General features: G+C 46.3%; 1 protein-coding gene across 1 annotated transcript; it reads right to left on the reverse strand.

Annotated features, from left to right (window-relative positions):
• Positions 1 to 1,051: 1,051 nt before the first annotated feature.
• Positions 1,052 to 6,545, reverse strand: LOC125538382 (auxin response factor 9). Its single transcript, XM_048701636.1, has 14 exons — positions 6,123 to 6,545; positions 5,199 to 5,314; positions 4,999 to 5,094; positions 4,822 to 4,878; positions 4,373 to 4,525; positions 4,209 to 4,293; positions 3,890 to 3,980; positions 3,607 to 3,771; positions 3,131 to 3,250; positions 2,962 to 3,046; positions 2,665 to 2,833; positions 2,078 to 2,511; positions 1,793 to 1,983; positions 1,052 to 1,708 (listed from the first exon to the last, which is right to left on the reverse strand). Exons 1-14 carry the CDS (start codon positions 6,157 to 6,159, stop codon positions 1,543 to 1,545), a joined length of 1,965 nt encoding a protein of 654 aa, XP_048557593.1. The 5' UTR covers positions 6,160 to 6,545; the 3' UTR covers positions 1,052 to 1,542.
• Between the last annotated feature and the right edge of the window lie 11,255 nt (positions 6,546 to 17,800).

Below are 17,800 nucleotides of genomic sequence, written 5' to 3' on the forward strand. Positions count from 1 at the left end.
ACTAGAGAACCCACTTGGTTCCGCCAATCCTCATTAAAGCCTTTCATGCGCATTGCGTGTTGAAGAAAAGGCCATTTAACTTTATCATATGCCTTCTCGAAATCCACTTTGAAGATAACCCCATCTAGCTTCTTCGAGTGAATTTCATGCGGCGTCTCATGCAGGACGACGACCCCTTTAAGAATGTGTCTCCCAGGCATGAAAGCTGTCTGGCTCGGTTGCACCACAAATAGGCAATCTGTGTCAATCTATTGGTGCCCACTTTCGTGAATATTTTGAAACTCACGTTAAGAAGACATATTAGCCTGAACTACTTGATCCGAACTACCTCTTCTTTCTTTGGCAACAACGCAATCATGCTAAAGCTAAGATGGAACAGTTCCAAATGACCGTTAAAAAAATCTTGAAACATAGGCATAAGATTCGTGAAATCCTACTAGAACTGAAAATACAGGAATTATGCAACAAGTGCCTTTGAACAATGCACAGATTGCAAACATAGAAAATTTCAAGTATCGACGAGAGAAGGTAAAGAGAGGGTTAAAGAGCATTGGACTTCTAAAAAAAAGGTAAAATACGGTTTCAGCTTATGTTAAGAAGATTCACATGAAATGGGAGGCACAGGAAAGGATTCCATAGTAATTTGGTATCGCAATCCTATGATCCAAATGGCTTTCGTAGGAGAAAAATCCTTAAATTTCAGATCCGCCAAAATTCCTACAACCCAAAAGAGGCCCTTCATGAAAGAGACATTTCCTGCCTTGCCTAGGTGGCTAAATTTCATGCTTTGACCCTTTTCTGAAAGTTGGTCGAGATTTGAAAGTTAGGCCACTTAGAGACAGATCCCGAAATTTTTACAAACCAGGGTTAGATCTCGAGTAACTTTCAAAAAAGGGTCAAAACACAAAATTTTGCCTCCCTAGGTGGCCTAAGTATGGTTTAAAGGCAGGCTCAGTGGGGGGCGATCATGCCGACATACCTCACGCTGGACCTCAGGAAACGAAAGGCACAGATGCCCAATCTCTAAAGAACAAAAAGGCACAGATGCCAAAGACCATAAAACACAACTTTACTTCTTAGATATATACAGATGGCTTCCACGAGGGAGAAAGGTATACATGATACAAGGAAACATACTAACCACCGCCACCACTAGCGAAAAGGTTGCTGCTGCTAAAAGTAACAATTGCTGAACTGCATCAATTCGTACAGGTACCCAAACATCATCAATATATACATACGCCTATTTACTACTGTAGCAAGCAACGAGGGCAAGGTCTACGGCAATATGCATACTGCGGCTCACCGCCAGTTCTCGCATAAAACCAACTGGCGACAAAACGTCATGAAATGCCAGAATGCCTCTTCCAGGCATTCCTTGCTGACACAGAACCAAACCCACCACAGCAACGCACACAATGTCTTTTGTCCGTGAACGAATCATACGTGGCTCTCCCGAGTAGAGTGGATGATCATGGGCAATTTCCCCGAATGATCAAAGGAAGAAAGAGCGTAATTAGAGCAAAGTTAGCAACTTAGCATTCAGCAATCTGCATTGGCAAACGAGGCTGGGTAGTCTGAGCCACTCTGCGGAGTGGCCGATTCATGTGATGAGTTCACACGGCTGAGCTTGGCGGCCTTTGGTGCCAACTGCTTGGCCTCCTCATATGTATAAATGTAAATTCTTTTCGCCATGTTGCAAAACTCGCTGCAACAACATGAAGTAGAGTGGAATTAGGACTTGGATATAGGAAAGCTGCATCCATTCACAGACAGTGATAAGGGTACTTACTCCCAAGGATCGTCCCCAACGAGCATCATATCATCCTCTTCATCCGCATAAACAACCTGCCATTTCTTGAGTGTGGAACATAGCTCCCCCTGTATATCAAACATCTCCTCCAACTTGCGGTGAAGATCAACATACCCATATAGCTTTGTCAAGTCCACTGCTCTTCCAACTGCCATTCCTGTCATAATTACCTAGAGGAGGAATCATAATGAGGATCAGTACTAAATTACCCTGAACCCTACAAGAATTGAAAATTGAGCATCTTCAAAATGTGACAACTATCACCTTTGTGCAGCTTCTAACTTGGCGACTTTGGGTCTCAAGAAGAGCACGCTCACTGCTTGCTGCTTGGGCACCAGAGTTGTTCATATTGGATGGCTGCGAGAGCTCGCCAGAGTCCACGTCTACAGATGCAGCCGTTTGGTCATAACCATCACCTGAGACAGTTAGCACGGGTTGTGTTTCTTCCACAGCAGATCTTATCTCAATTCCAAATAATCTGCAACCACCAGCAGCTGGTTCAAGCTTTCTTTCAACAGTGACTTTGTTAGTACTTCCAGCATAAGAGTCTTCTCTTGATTCTCTTGCTGGCCAGTAGAACTGATTGAATGCAACGTTTGATGATGATGAGAAGCGTGAATTAGTAAATAACCCTCGAGCCTGTTGTGGCTCCGAAAATGAGAGGGTTTGGCTTGGTTCAGCCGGGGACTTCCATAGTCCTGATACAAATAGCACCAGCTTAGATATGTAAAACTCAAGGATAATGGACTAGACTACATAAAAATATGATATTCATGACTGAGAGCTGAGCATTGCATCCATATACCACATATATTAATCGTAACAGGTGCTAAGGAGTTCATATATCTTACCAAATTTTGGAGCAAGTTCTGGAACCACAGAAGGTGAAGCTGGAAGTCGGGGACGCTTATTTCTCAGTGGAGGTTGAGGGGGTTGTGGATTAGCTGCATCCAGTGGCTCCAATTCCCATGGTGAAACTCTATCTGGACGAAGAATGGATGAAGGCTCATCCCATTGGACCTGGCAATAATTACAGGAAAGTATCAGATATGAGAAAGCAAACATGGAAACATGATAATGCACCACTAAAAGCACTCCAGAGAAACTGTAGTTCTAGTTGAACCCTCAAAAATACAGAATCTTAGTACCTTCAGAGATTTCCAATCAGAATCTGCCCATAGAGATGTTGACACCGTCGGCGTGCTCCCAATACCAATTATTGTTCCACTGAACCTGTAACCAGGGAAATGTTTGTCATATCCACCTAGATGGTTGGAATAAAGCCAACATCTCTTGTCAAAAGCAACCCCAGGTTACCTTCTTTCAAGAGCTTCATCGCCTTCAAATTTCATCTTAAATCTCATTCCAACAGAAATGTTCTGCTTCTTCGCTTCAAGGTACTTGTTAACACTCACCACAAACTCAGATTGACTTGTTCTGGAAACAAAATCAGAGAGGCCCGGTAAGCCTTATACACCAGATTGTATGGATAAAAAAATCACCAATTGTTAATACTCATTACGACAACCATGATGCCATCCCAGTTAAGCAAAAAGAAACATTAGTTGGGTGAATTCTCGGACATAAATGCATAACAGGTATAATAGACCAAATGAGCAACAGTTGTATCTCACACCTAAGCAGAATGTACAACATACATAAGGAATTGCCATAGCAATCAAGTAAAAACTGCGAAAAAATCTTTATTATCTTGCATTACTGCTTGGTTGCCAGAAATAACCATTACCATGCAGCAACGGGCATAACAAAGACGAAAACTGGTTGAACCTTACCTGGGTTTATAGAAAACAGAAAAGAGGGTCCCAGTGGAGATTGCATGGGAGGCTGTTGCAAGGACTCCAAGATGCATGCTGTGGCTTGATATCACAGATGATGGCATGTTATTTACTTGCCTCATATGCCTCCTTACTCCAACCCGCAACTCACCATTTTCACCTCTGCAAATGATACAAATATTACTTATTACTATTCACCAGAATTAAGCCGAGACAGGAGAGAGGTGAAAATGCATAAAACTGCCTCCACATGACAGGATTACAGTATTGTGTTGTGTACCTCAGAAAGATAAATGCATCACCAGCAACCAATCTTTTTGAGCTAACAAAGACACTCCAGCCAGTTGTAAGTAGATGTCGCCTAGGCTGTCCTGAAACACAAAACGCCGGAAGGTATGAGATAGAACCAGACAGAGGGAGAGAGAGTTCACACATAGTCATGAAGTAATGAATCAGTATATGCTGCATGTTTCTGCAGTAGTAAGAGTTCAGCATTCAATTGTGACATGAAGTGCTACACCGAAACAATTAAACAATAAGAACACAGCGACGAGAAGCTTAAAGGGGCTTCAAGCTGAATGCTCAAATTGTAAACTCACCCCGAAATATGTGACGAAAATGCCAGTCAGTTCCATGGAGATCTTTGGCTACCAGTTCTTGACATGGTGGATTCTGAGACATGTCCTGTGAAGCAACCCTACCATTCAATAAGCCAGAAATAGTGTAGACATCAACTGGAGTAAAAAATGCTTTCAATGCTAACCAGCGGAGGAAGACACTCTTCAGCATGCCTCCTAAGAACAGAGAAACCACCATGGGTACTCGTATCCGAAGCTGTCAGTGTCTTGCAAAAGGAATGTATGGTGCCTTTTTCGAGTTCTTTTGGCTCAGGACCCAAGCTTGTGAGCTCACCTTGCTAATAAAGGGGGTTCAAACAGGGAAATTAATGAATGTACATGTAAACAGGGACATGAAACTGAACTAACAAAGTACTGTAGACTGCAACATGAAAAGGGCATAAGATTGTACTCCCTCCGTTCCGAATTACTTGCCTTGGATTTGTCTAGATACGGATGTATCTAGGCTCATTTTAATGCTAGATACCTCCGTATCTAAACAAATCCAAGACAAGTAATTCAGAACGGAGGGAGTACATTGGAAAGTAAAATGAGCCATTTGCATGTTAGCAATGGTTAAAACAGGAAGACTCACATTAGCCTCTGGTTGCAGCATAATTTGAGCGTAAACTTCATCTGAATCAGCTTCCGTCTGCATTACAGAGTTCAGCCGGTTAGCAAAGGATAACATTTCTAGCTGCATAGCTAGACCAACCATTTCCCAGACACTCCAAGCAAAGAGGTTGCAGCAGGCAGGTAAAAAGACACTGACCCGGAGCTCTACGTTGACCACGCTGCATAGGATTTTGGATGGTAGGTTGAACATCGGCAGGTACTGGTCAAGCTGCTGGTTTGTAGATGCCTCAAGCTATACAGTAAATCATGATCAGTTTGAGAAAAATATTATATCTAGCAAGAAGAATTGATCAAATGAGACAGGCAGGCAGAGAAGATATATAAACCGGTGAGTACCTGTTCCATATGACCCTGGGGAAAGTAATAGACTCGTTCGCCTTGTCTGGGTACTGTGATCAACGGACCGGCACAAGCATGCCATAGCTCCCGGAACAGTGCGTCGCTACAGATTCCTACATGGAAGCAATTGATTTACAATATTAATTAGGTGATCAGACGCTTTAGAACAGGAACAGCAGAGGCCAAGGATACATGGGAGTACGACACTATTTGCTTTCTAAATTTCCGATTGTCGAAATTTAATCATTTATCATGAATTTTCCTAATCATGATTAGAAAAGTTCAAGCACAAAACTCTACCCAACTGAAGTGTCCGTTACTCCTATTTATCATTAGCGCATCAATAAAATACTGCCATGTGCTAAATTTGCCACCATACGGATTCAACACAGATCAAGCATATTAACAAAAATAGAAAATACTAAGTCACACGAATATCCATACTTTTTCAATTGACTGGATCACGCTTCGGAATCGGAAGAAAAAAAAGGAAGTGAATCACAATTCACATCACTCCATAAAGTGAATCGCAATTCACATCACAGGCATCGGTACGAGAGAGCAACTCATCACTCCATAAGGTGCGGTACTAAATACTATTACTAGAGAAAATTGGGCAAACATGGTGATTACTTTGAATAGAGGGCGATTTACTCGGATCAATAAGAGCGATCGCAACCCAAATACTGGAAACAAAATGGACAGGCTGGCATCGACTCAAGTTAGATGAAGTTTCGCTAATTTTTCTGCACAAGCAGTCAACTAGCCGAGTCCACTTACTTAATCAACTACCGACTCAGTTTAGGCGAAGCCTAGCTTACCATGAGAGAGAAACCGGACCAACTTTTAACCGAAGCAGTTCCCCGAAAGGCAAAAATCGCGTAGACGGAAACTGCGACAAGAGAGGGCTGCAAATCGAACCTGGGGCACCGGCCGCGGAGGGATTCGCCATCGCCATCGCCGCAGCCACGCTTGCCGAGCCAAACGGCAAGAGAATTCTCTGTGAGCGACGAAACCAGGAGCTCCTCGCGATGTGCTAGCGTCGACGCCGCGGCCGGCCCCGCTCCATGGATCTGCCTCACAGGCCCTGGTTGCTTGCGGCCGGGCCTCGAGGAATTCCCGCGAATTGGGCGGGCGGCCGTGGACGGGGGACGGAGCGGTCGGATCCGGGTCACGTGGGAGGCTGCTCTCGGGGAAGGGGATCGGGGCGGCGGGGGAGGGGAGCCGGGGAGGAGGAGGTGGCGTGTAGCGTGTGCGGTGAGGAGGAGGCGGGTGAGGTGTGTGTTGGCTTGGGATTTGGATGCTCGTGACTGAGTCGACTGGTCTGCTGGGCTGGGTTTTGACAGCGAGCGGCGGTCGCGGTCGCGGTCGAAGGAGGAGGGAGGGAGGGGAGGGAGGGGAGGGGGGAGCTGCACGAGGCCGAGGAGGCAGAGTGGGCGGGGGAGACAGCCGGATCGGATGGATCACGGGCGGTGGATGGGCGCGCGGTACGGGTGCGGGTGGGTCGGCAGTGGGTGGGTCGGGGCGGATAGGATTTGCATCGCATTTGGGTGCCCGTGCTTTAGTTTCACCCTGTTTTGCCCGTGTTTTCCTGTGTATGTATGCATGGTCTTGGATCCATCTTGACGGCGACGGGTCGGTGGCTGCCGCTGCTGCTTCGGAACAGGGCTGTTTGTTGGAGTAGCCGGCTCGCACGGCTTTCCCGTTACGGTACGGTACCCACACCACACGAGGAACACGCCCGCCCTGTTGGAGGAGGCATGGCGCGGATCCGACCCACAGTGGCAGCGGATCCATAGGGCCCACCCGCCATTCATAGTAAAACAGTCGAGATCTCTGGCGCGCGCGTACGCTGCTCCGCCCCGGCCGCGCGAATCTTTCGTGATGGGTGCAGCGTACTCCGCCGCGCCGAGTCGTCACGCTCGCTCGCTCGCTGCCGCCCGCACGGCCCGGCCCGGCCCGGGGATCCTCTGCTCTACGGACGCGGGCCCATCCCTGCTCCACGCCGACACTTTCCTCTCCAGCAGCACCTTTTTTTTTTGTTGGCTCGCCTGGCCGGCTAGCATAGCCGGCCGGCGGTGCAACCACCGACGTGAGATCTCTCTCCGGCGTAGTAGAGTAGCTGCTGCCTATAGCCCAATAGCATGTCCCTCACCGACCCGGCATGCAACCGCACCCACCACGGAGCCAGTCATGTCGCGGCAACTAAAGCAGAGAGAGGCCGAGGCGACCACCTTACGTACGCTTCCTTCTTTTCTGTACCTGTACGACGTAGCCCCAAGCAAGCTGTCACAGCAACGGGCGCGCGCGCGTGCGTGCTTGCTGTACAGCCACGGCCAGCTAGCCAGCCATGTGATGGATGGCGCATGTGACGCCAGCGAGCGGCTGCAGTTGCGAAGTCCAGCAACGCGGCTGGACCAGTGCGGTGCACTGCTCGCTTGACTCCATCCATCCATCCATCCACGGGAGTAGCACATCCGTTGACACGTGGACACCATCAGTGGATAATTCAAGAGAAATGAATGGATGTTTTCATGTGATTTAATTCCATTTCACACTGCTACTGATACAGGTACTGGTACTAGTGTGGTCTGGTGTGCTGCCAAATTCAGTGCACCACAGTGCCAAGTTGGTGGCGTGGACTGCTGCAAGCAGCTTCCCTTCCCTATGTTGGAAAATGAGGTGCGTTGAGTAATCTTGCCATGCGTGCGTGATGTTTCCCGGCAGCAAAATGGAGGAGAAGATGCATGTGGAAAAACATGGGACAAAGGCCCTGTTTGGTTCAGCTGTGGATTTCTAAAAATAGCTGTGAAAAATCTGCTGTGAAAAAACAGCTGTGAAAAATCTGATGTGAAAAAGATGTAGGCCATTTGGCAAACCAGCTGATATAGCTTTTTCAGATTTTGGCCCGCAGCGGAATCAGATTTTGGAAAGCACGTCCTGGGCTGCTTCCGCTTTTGTTTCAGATTTTGGCAACGGATTTCTGGAATCGGATTCTGCTGGGTTCGTCCTTTGGTTCAGATTCTGCTGCGCGGTAGCGGAATCTGTCGATAAAAGCTGAACCAAACAGGGCCAAAGAGACGCTAGCGAGGGAAGAAGAGAGGACGACGGAGGCAAGGGTAGTGGGCGCGTCGCTGTCCGTCGAATCCCACACACGGTCTGTCTCTCGGTGTTTTGTGTACGTCTCGTCCCGTCGATTCTCATTCATCGATCGGGGTTTTGAATGAAAAATCAAAAGCAAGAGCGACCTTTGGTTTGGTAGCTGCCCCCCTGCCGGACCATACATGACAATGGCAATGGCAATGGCAATGGCATAGGGGCCTAGTTTCCGAAAACTCCGAATACATTCTTTTCTAGGAGTAGCTTAGTGAGTCCATTTGACCGCTCGCCGGGCTATTTAAGACGGCATGATGTGACTTATGAGCCGATCGGCCACGTTGATCGCGTGAGCGGACAGACCGACGATGCCACGAATAAACACAACGCATTTCTTTGGACAAACATCGATATGAACAATGATGATCTTGGTTGAGTGTAACACATGTTTCTTTGGACAAACGTCGATATGAACAATGATGATCTTGGTTGAGTGTAACTTTTTGGAGTTTCATAGGGTTTTTGAATCCTTGGAATTTATTATTTGGTGTCCGTTTGATTCATAGGATTGAAATCCTCATGAAATTTTCCTTACCATTCATTTGCACTTCATTCGAAGCCTCAAAGGGAAAATTATTCATCCACTACAAAACTATCGGTAGAATTTCTTTGTTTTTTCTGTGTTGTCAAACACTACATATTCGGAATTCATATAGAGTAGTTTTTAATTATATGGATGTTCAAGAGCACATGCCACTCTAATTGTTTTTTCCTCCTAGGCGTGAATCTTTGAACTTTCGACGACGATCGGAAGTGGATGCATAGCCCACTGATTCTCTTTTTGAGAGGAACAATGTCAGTCAAACATGAATTCTTACGCGGAGGCGGCTTTAGGGATGAAAATGTCAACAACAAGCAGATCTCAAAAGACGTATTTGTTGGAGATAGCCCACTTAGTGAACACTATCTATAATGCCTATAGAAAACATGATGCTGATGTTAGTTTTCGAACAGTGCTTATTTGTGACAAAATGGACGATATGGCTCACTCGGTTAACTGGGTAATGTTTGTCACTTGTATTTAAAAATTGTGTTTTCCAACTTTCCTCTATGTTGTAAGGTATTTTAAGTCAAATCTATGCCTGGCGATACGGTAAACAGTAATCATCATGACAAGCAGGGGGATGGTTCGGCTGGTGGGCAAAATCCGAGTGGTGGCACTGACCCCCGTTTTACTCAATCCGAATGGGATGGAATGGAGCCTGAGGAACAAGAGTTGTTTAAGGCCAATGCCCCGGTTGCTAATGCTCAGAAGGATGATTTGGCCTCTTGTGTGAATGCTACTAGCAAAGGCACGCCCTTCTCTGGTGTCTGCTCCAATTTGCCTGCTCGTCCGCAATCCCCTTCCTTCTTTGGGATCGAAGATCTTCCTGCTCCCCCCCCCCTCTATCCACTGGGCCTCCGTCTAAGAAGAAGAAGTCCTCGGTCCGGAAGTTTTTTGCTAAGAGTAGGGTTTCATCTGGCTTCGAGCAATCTATGGCGGGTCTGGCTCGTCGTCTAGATAAGGAAATGGGTTCTGCTTCGGGATCTGGTCTGGGTCCGGCGTCGCCTGTGTGTTCTCCGTTGCTGCGCTCGCCTGCGCCCACGGAGCGCAAGGGCCGGCGCGTGCGTGACTCTGGCGAGTCTGTGGCGCTGAGGGCTGAGAGGCGCGCTGCGGCCAGGGATCTTCCTTCTTCAGGTACGCCTGTCCATACCCCTCTCCCTGCCTCCCCTATTCGTCTCGTTTTACCTGCTCTTTCGGATGGTCATTTGCTACATATTATGTCGGATGTTGGTGTGTCTGTTGACCCGGGGATGGGTTCTCCTTCTCGTCTTCTATCTGTCATTAGGGCAAATGAGGTTGCCCAGGCAGCTATTACCAAGGCCATGGAGGTCGCGGATGCTATGGGGCCTGTTGCGGCCAAGGGTCAGCCTGGGGAGGCTGGAGCGACAATTGGTTGTGGCCAGTCGCCTCCACCTCCCTCCCAAGCGAAGAGAGGTCAGTCCAAGCGGTCTAAATCATGTCTAGCCCCGTGCAGATCTAGTCTCCATATTAAAAACCTTTCCTATAAATGAAATCTCTTTTTTGGAATGTTAGAGGTTTCGCCGCTAGGGGGCGTCGAGACCAGATTCATGACTTGGTTTGCGGTGAGCACATTGACATTTTAGGGCTTGTTGAAACGTTTAAGGAATCTTTTTCCTCCTTTGAACTGTCTGCGGTTACAGGCATGGATAGGTTTGACTGGCACTACCTTCCTACCTCGGGTCACTCTAGGGGCATCTTGATAGGGTCTAAGCGGGATGTGTTTGATTTCATTACTTTTGATCATGGCATCTTTTGGGCTAGCATTGTGGTTCATCATCGTCAGCTAAACACGTTATGGGAGTGTTTGGTGGTCTATGGCCCCGCTGTCCACTCCCTCGCTCCTTTGTTTCTTGATGAGCTTTCTAATAAGATTGAATCCTGTAATATTCCTTTATTAATTGGTGGTGATTTCAATCTGTTGCGTTCCCCGGCGGATAAAAATAGCCCTAACTTCTCTTGGCCCCTTGCCAATGCATTTAATGGGTTCATTAGTAATTGCGCGATCCGTGAGCTCCCTAGGGTGGGGGCACGGTTCACTTGGTCTAATCATCAGTCAATTCCTGTCCGGTCAGTGTTGGATCGGGTCTTTGTCTGCGATAGGTGGGAGTCGCTCTTCCCTCGCGCGGCGTTGAAAGCCAGGCCTATTGTTGGCTCCGATCATGTTCCCCTCGTCGTGGATGCGGGCCTTATCTCTTCTCTGTCTCCTTCCCGCTTCCAATTTGATGCCTCTTGGCTTATAGTGGATGGATTTTGTGAAATGCTGGCTTCCAAGATTGCTAACCTTCTCAACTCCCCTCGCTGTTCCTTTGGTCCCATGGATGACTAGCGTAAGGTTTCATATGAGTTACACAAATTCTTAAGGGGCTGGTCTTGTAACAGGGCGGCCTACCAGCGTAGGGAAAAAGAGGCCCTTGAATCCCAACTCTGGGATTTGGACCACTCTGCGGACCTTTCTGGGCTCTCTACTTCTCAATGGGCCACCCGTTACTCCCTGCAAGATGCATTGATGTTGTTGCATCAGCAGTCGGAAATATATTGGCGACAGCGAGGCTCCCTTAACTGGACCTTGAAGGGTGATGCTATGACGGCTTACTTCTTTGCGATCGCCAATGGTAGACGCCGGAGATGCTTCATTGATAGTCTTATTATCGATGGTGTCAGGACTTTGGACCAATCTCTCATTATGTATCACATTGTTGGGTTCTACTCCAATCTTCTTGGTTCCAAGCCGGATTCTGGTCTTTCCTTCTCCTCAAATTTCTGGGACGCGGGTAGTAAGATATCTCCTGATGAAAACATGGACTTAATGGTACCTTTATCTGACGAGGAAATCTGGAAGGTGATTAGCTCGGCTAATCTGAACGCTGCCTCTGGGCCAAATGTTTTTTCGCTTCCCTTTTTTAAGAAATTCTGGCCGCAGTTGCGGGCGCTCGTCTGTAAGATCATCCAAGGTTTCTGGTTGGGAACGGTGGATATTTCTCGTCTTAATTATGCTGTCATTTCTCTCATTCCTAAAGTCAAAGGAGATGTCTTGATCTCGCAGTTCCGGCCTATTGCTCTCATCAATAATTTCGCCAAATTTCCTACCAAAGGGTTCGCTACGCGCCTTTCCCCCATTGTTCACCGTACCATCAGCCCTTTTCAATCGGCCTTTATTAAAGGTCATTTCATTTTGGATGGGATTCTTTGCTTACATGAAATTGTGCATGACCTCAAGATTCGTAAGTCTAAAGCCCTGATTCTTAAGCTTGATTTTGAGAAGGCTTACGACTCGGTGAGCTGGCCTTTTTTGCGAAGGGTTCTGTTGGCTAAAGGGTTTGAGGGGCACTTTGTTCATAGAATCATGTAGCTGGTCTCGGGAGGCCATACTGCCATCTCAGTTAATGGTCAGGTTAGTAAGTTTTTTTGCCAATGGTAGGGGCCTACGGCAAGGTTATCCTGCTTCTCCCATCTTGTTCAACTTCGTAGCGGATGCCTTGTCCCGTCTGCTTTCCAGGGCAGGCATGCATGGGCACATCTCTCCGGTCAGCTCTAATCTTCTCCCCGAAGGGGTTACTGTTGGGGAACGTAGTAATTTCAAAAAAAAATGCTACGCACACGCAAGATCATGGTGATGCATAGCAACGAGAGGGGAGAGTGTCGTCCACATACCCTCGTAGACCGTTAAGCGGAAGCGTTATGAAAACATGGTTGATGTAGTCGCACGTCTTCACGATCGACCGATCCTCAGTACCGAACGTACGACACCTCCGCGTTCAGCACACGTTCAGCTCGGTGATGTCCCGCGAACTCACGATCCAGTAAAGCTCGGGGAAGAGTTTCGTCAGCACGACAGCATGGTGACGATGTTGATGAAGCTACCATTGCAGGGCTTCGCCTAAGCACCGCTACAGTATGACCGAGGTGGATTATGGTGGAGGGGGGCACCGCACACGGCTGGGAGATATCAACGATCAACTTGTGTGTCTAGAGGTGCCCCCTGCCCCCGTATATAAAGGAGCAAGGGGGAGGCTGGCCGGCCCTAGAGGGCGCGCCAGGAGGAGGAATCCTCCTCCTAGTAGGAGTAGGATTCCCCTCTTTCCAACTCCTAGTAGGAGGGGGAGAAGGAGAAGGAAAGGGGGGCGCCGCCCCCCTCTCCTAGTACAATTTGGACCAGAGGGGGAGGGGGCGCGTGGCCTGCCCTGGTCGGCCCCTCTCTCTCTCCACTAGGGCCCAATAAGGCCCATTAACCCCCGGGGGGTCCGGTAACCCCTCCGTCACTCCGGTAAAATCCCGATTTCACCCGGATCTCTTCCGATGTCCAAATGTAGGCTTCCAATATATCAATATTTATGTCTCAACCATTTCGAGACTCCTCGTCATGTCTGTGATCATATCCGGGGCTCCAATCTACTTTCGGTACATCAAAACATATAAACTCATAATACCGATCGTCATAGAACTTTAAGCGCGCGGACCCTACGGGTTCGAGAACTATGTAGACATGACCGAGACATGTCTCCGGTAAATAACCAATAGCGGAACTTGGATGCTCATATTGGTTCCTACATATTCTACGAAAATCTTTATCGGTCAAACCGCATAACAATATACGTTGTTCCCTTTGTCATCGGTATGTTACTTGCCTGAGATTCAATCATCGGTATCACAATACCTAGCTCAATCTCGTTATCGGAAAGTCTCTTTACTCGTTCTGTAATGCAACATCCCGCAAATAACTTATTAGTCACATTGCTTGCAAGGCTTATAGTGATGTGCATTACCGAGAGGGCCCAAAGATACCTCTATGACAATCGGAGTGACAAATCCTATTCTTGATCTATGCCAATTCCACGAACACCATTGGAGACACCTGTAGAGCACCTTTATAATCACCCAGTTATGTTGTGATGTTTGGTAGCACACAAAGTGTTCCTCCGGTATTCGGGAGTTGCATAATCTCATAGTCATAGGAACATATATAAGTCATGAAGAAAGCAATAGCAGTAAACTTGAACGATCAAGTGCTAAGCAAACGAAATGGGTCAAGTCAATCACATCATTCTCCTAATGATGTGATCCCGTTGATCAAATAACAACTCATGTCTATGTCTAGGAAACTTAACCATCTTTGATCAATGAGCTAGTCAAGTAGAGGCATACTAGTGACACTATGTTTGTCTATGTATTCACACATGTATTATGTTTCCGGTTAATACAATTATAGCATTAATAATAAACATTTATCATGAAATAAGGAAATAAATAATAACTTTATTATTGCCTCTAGGGCATATTTCCTTTAGTTTCCCACTTGCACCAGAGTCAATAATCTAGATTACACAGTAATGATTCTAACACCCATGGAGTCTTGATGCTGATCATGTTTTGCTCGTGGAAGAGGCTTAGTCAGCAGGTCTGCAACATTCAGATCCGTATGCATCATGCATATCTCTATGTCTCCCACCTGGACTTGATCCCGGATGGAATTGAAGCGCTTCTTGATGTGCTTGGTTCTCTTGTGAAATCTGGATTCCTTTGCCAAGGCAATTGCACCAGTATTGTCACAAAAGATTTTCATTGGACCCGATGAACTAGGTATGACACTGATAACCCACAAGTATAGGGGATCGCAATAGTTTTCGACAAGTAAGAGTGTCGAACCCAATGAGGAGCTAAAGGCAGAATAAATATTCCCTCAAGTTCTATCGCCCACCGATACAACTCTACACACGCTTGATGTTCGCTTTACCTAGAACAAGTATGAAACTAGAAGTACTTTGTAGGTGTTGTTGGATAGGTTTGCAAGATAATAAAGATTATGTAAATAAAAAGTAGGGGCTGTTTAGGTAAAGACACAACTAAGTTAGTTTTAGTAAAGAGCTTTTTGTTACGAGAAAGTTATTCGTCCCTAGGCAATCGATAACTAGATCGGTAATCATTATTGCAAATTTTGTATGAGGGAGAGGCATAAGCTAACATACTTTCTCTACTTGGATCATATGCACTTATGATTGGAACTCTAGCAAGCATCCGCAACTACTAAAGATCATTAAGGTAAAACCCAACCATAGGCATTAAAGCATCAAGTCCTCTTTATCCCGTACGCAACAACCCCCTTACTCGGGTTTGTGTTTCAGTCACTCACGCAACCCACTATAAGCGAATCATAAACGTATTGCAACACCCTACAGCGGGAATCCCTCACGCTTGCGCGACACGGAGAGCACCATAGGACAACATCGATAATAAAACATGCAACTCAAACCAATCACGATCATCAAATAGCCCATAGGACAAAACAGATCTACTCAAACATCATAGGATAGCCATACATCATTGGGAAATAATATATAGCGTTGAGCACCATGTTTAAGTAGATATTACAGCGGGTAAGAGAGAGGTTACACCGCTGCATAGAGGGGGGAAGAGTCGATGATGATGGCGGTGAAGTTGTTGGTGAAGATTGTGGTGATGATGATGGCCACGACAGCGTTCCGGCACCACCGGAAGAGAAGGGGAGAGGGGGCCCCTTCCTTCTTCTTCTTCCTTGACCTCCTACCTAGATGGGAGAAGGGTTTCCCCTCTGGTTCGTGGCCTCCATGGCGTGGGAGGGGCGAGAGCCCCTCTGAGATTGGATCTACCTCTCTGTCTCTCTCTGTTTCTGCGTTCTCGTCTGCTGCCCTTTCACTGTTTCGTATATATATGGAGATCTGTAACTCCGATTGGACCGAAACCTTCGCCGTGATTTTTTACCAAAAATTAGCTTTCTTGCGGCCGAAGAAGGGCATCAACCGCCTTACGGGTGGCCCACGAGGGTCAGGGGCGCGCCCAGGGGGCACGCGCGACCCCTGCCTCGTGGCCACCTTGGGCACTGTCTCGCGTGGATTTTTCTTCCGGAATTCTCCAAATATTCCAAAAATATTCTCCATCCGTTTTTATCCCGTTTGGATTACGTTTGATATGGATATTCTGCGAAACATAAAACATGCAACAAACAGGAACTGGCACTGGGCACTGGATCAATATGTTAGTCCCAAAAATAATATAAAAAGTTGCCAAAAGTATATGAAAGTTGTAGAATATTGGCATGGAACAATAAAAAATTATAGATACGGCGGAGACGTATCAGACACCTAGATCGGATATGAACTCCTTCATCCAGACTCCTTCATTTGCTGCTTCCGAAGCAGCTATGTACTCCGCTTCACACGTAGATCCCGTCACGATGCTTTGTTTATAACTGCTCCAACTGACAGCTCCATCGTTCAATATAAACACGTATCCGGTTTGCGATTTAGAATCGTCCGGATCAGTGTCAAAGCTTGCATCGACGTAACCATTTACAACAAGCTCTTTGTCACCTCCATAAATGAGAAACATATCCTTAGTTCTTCTCAGGTATTTTAGGATGTTCTTGACCGCTATCTAGTGATCCACTCCTGGATTACTTTGGTACCTCCCTGCTAAACTAATAGCAAGGCACTCATCAGGTCTGGTACACAACATTGCATACATGATAGAGTCTATGGCTGAAGCATAGGGAACACTTTTCATTTTCTCTCCACCTTCTGCAGTGGTCGGGCATTGAGTCTTACTCAATTTCACACCTTGTAACACATGCAAGAACCCTTTCTTAGCTTGATCCATTTTAAACTTCTTCAAAACTTTACCAAGGTGTGTGATTTGTGAAAGTCCAATTAAGCGTCTTGATCTATCTGTATAGATCTTGATGCCCAATATATTATCAGCTTCACCGAGGTCTTTCATTGAAAAACTCTTATTCAAGTATCCTTTTATGCTATCCAGAAATTCTATATCATTTCCAATCAACACTATGTCATCTACATATAATATTAGAAATGCTACAGAGCTCCCACTCACTTTCTTGTAAATACAGGCTTCTCCAAAAGTCTGTATAAAACCATATGCTTTGATCATACTATCAAAACGTTTATTCCAACTCTGAGAGGCTTGCACCAGTCCATAAATGGATTGCTGGAGCTTGCACACTTTGTTAGTACCCTTTGGATCGATAAAACCTTCAGGTTGCATCATATACAACTCTTCTTCCAGAAAACCATTCAGGAATGTAGTCTTTACATCTATTTGCCAAATTTCATAATCATAAAATGCGGCAATTGCTAACATGATTCGGGCGGATTTAAGCATCGCTACGGGTGAAAAGGTCTCATCGTAGTCAACTCCTTGAACTTGTCAAAAACATTTCGCAACAAGTCGAGCTTTGTAGACAGTAACGTTACCGTCAGCGTCAGTCTTCTTCTTGAAGATCCATTTATTCTCGATGGCTTGTCGATCATTGGGCAAGTCAACCAAAGTCCACACTTTGTTCTCATACATGGATCCCATCTCAGATTTCGTGGCCTCAAGCCATTCTGCGGAATCTGGGCTCATCATCGCTTCCTTATAGTTCGTAGGTTCTTCATGGTCAAGTAACATGACCTCCAGAACAGGATTACCGTACCACTCTGGTGCGGATCTTGCTCTGGTTGACCTATGAGGTTCAGTAGTAACTTGATCTGAAGTTTCATGATCATCACCATTAGCTTCCTCACTAATTGGTGTAGGTGTCACAGGAACCGGTTTCTGTGATGAACTACTTTCTAATAAGGGAGAAGGTACAATTACCTCATCAAGTTATACTTTCCTCCCACTCACTTCTTTTGAGAGAAACTCCTTCTCTAGAAAGGATCCATTCTTAGCAATGAATGTCTTGCCTTCGGATTTGTGATAGAAGGTGTACCCAACAGTTTCCTTTGGGTATCCTATGAAGACACATTTCTCCGATTTGGGTTCGAGCTTATCAGGTTGAAGCTTTTTCACATAAGCATCGCAACCCCAAACTTTAAGAAATGACAACTTTGGTTTCTTGCCAAAC

This window comes from Triticum urartu, chromosome 2, assembly GCF_003073215.2.
Source record: "Triticum urartu cultivar G1812 chromosome 2, Tu2.1, whole genome shotgun sequence".
In the NCBI taxonomy this organism is placed as follows: Eukaryota; Viridiplantae; Streptophyta; class Magnoliopsida; order Poales; family Poaceae; genus Triticum; species Triticum urartu.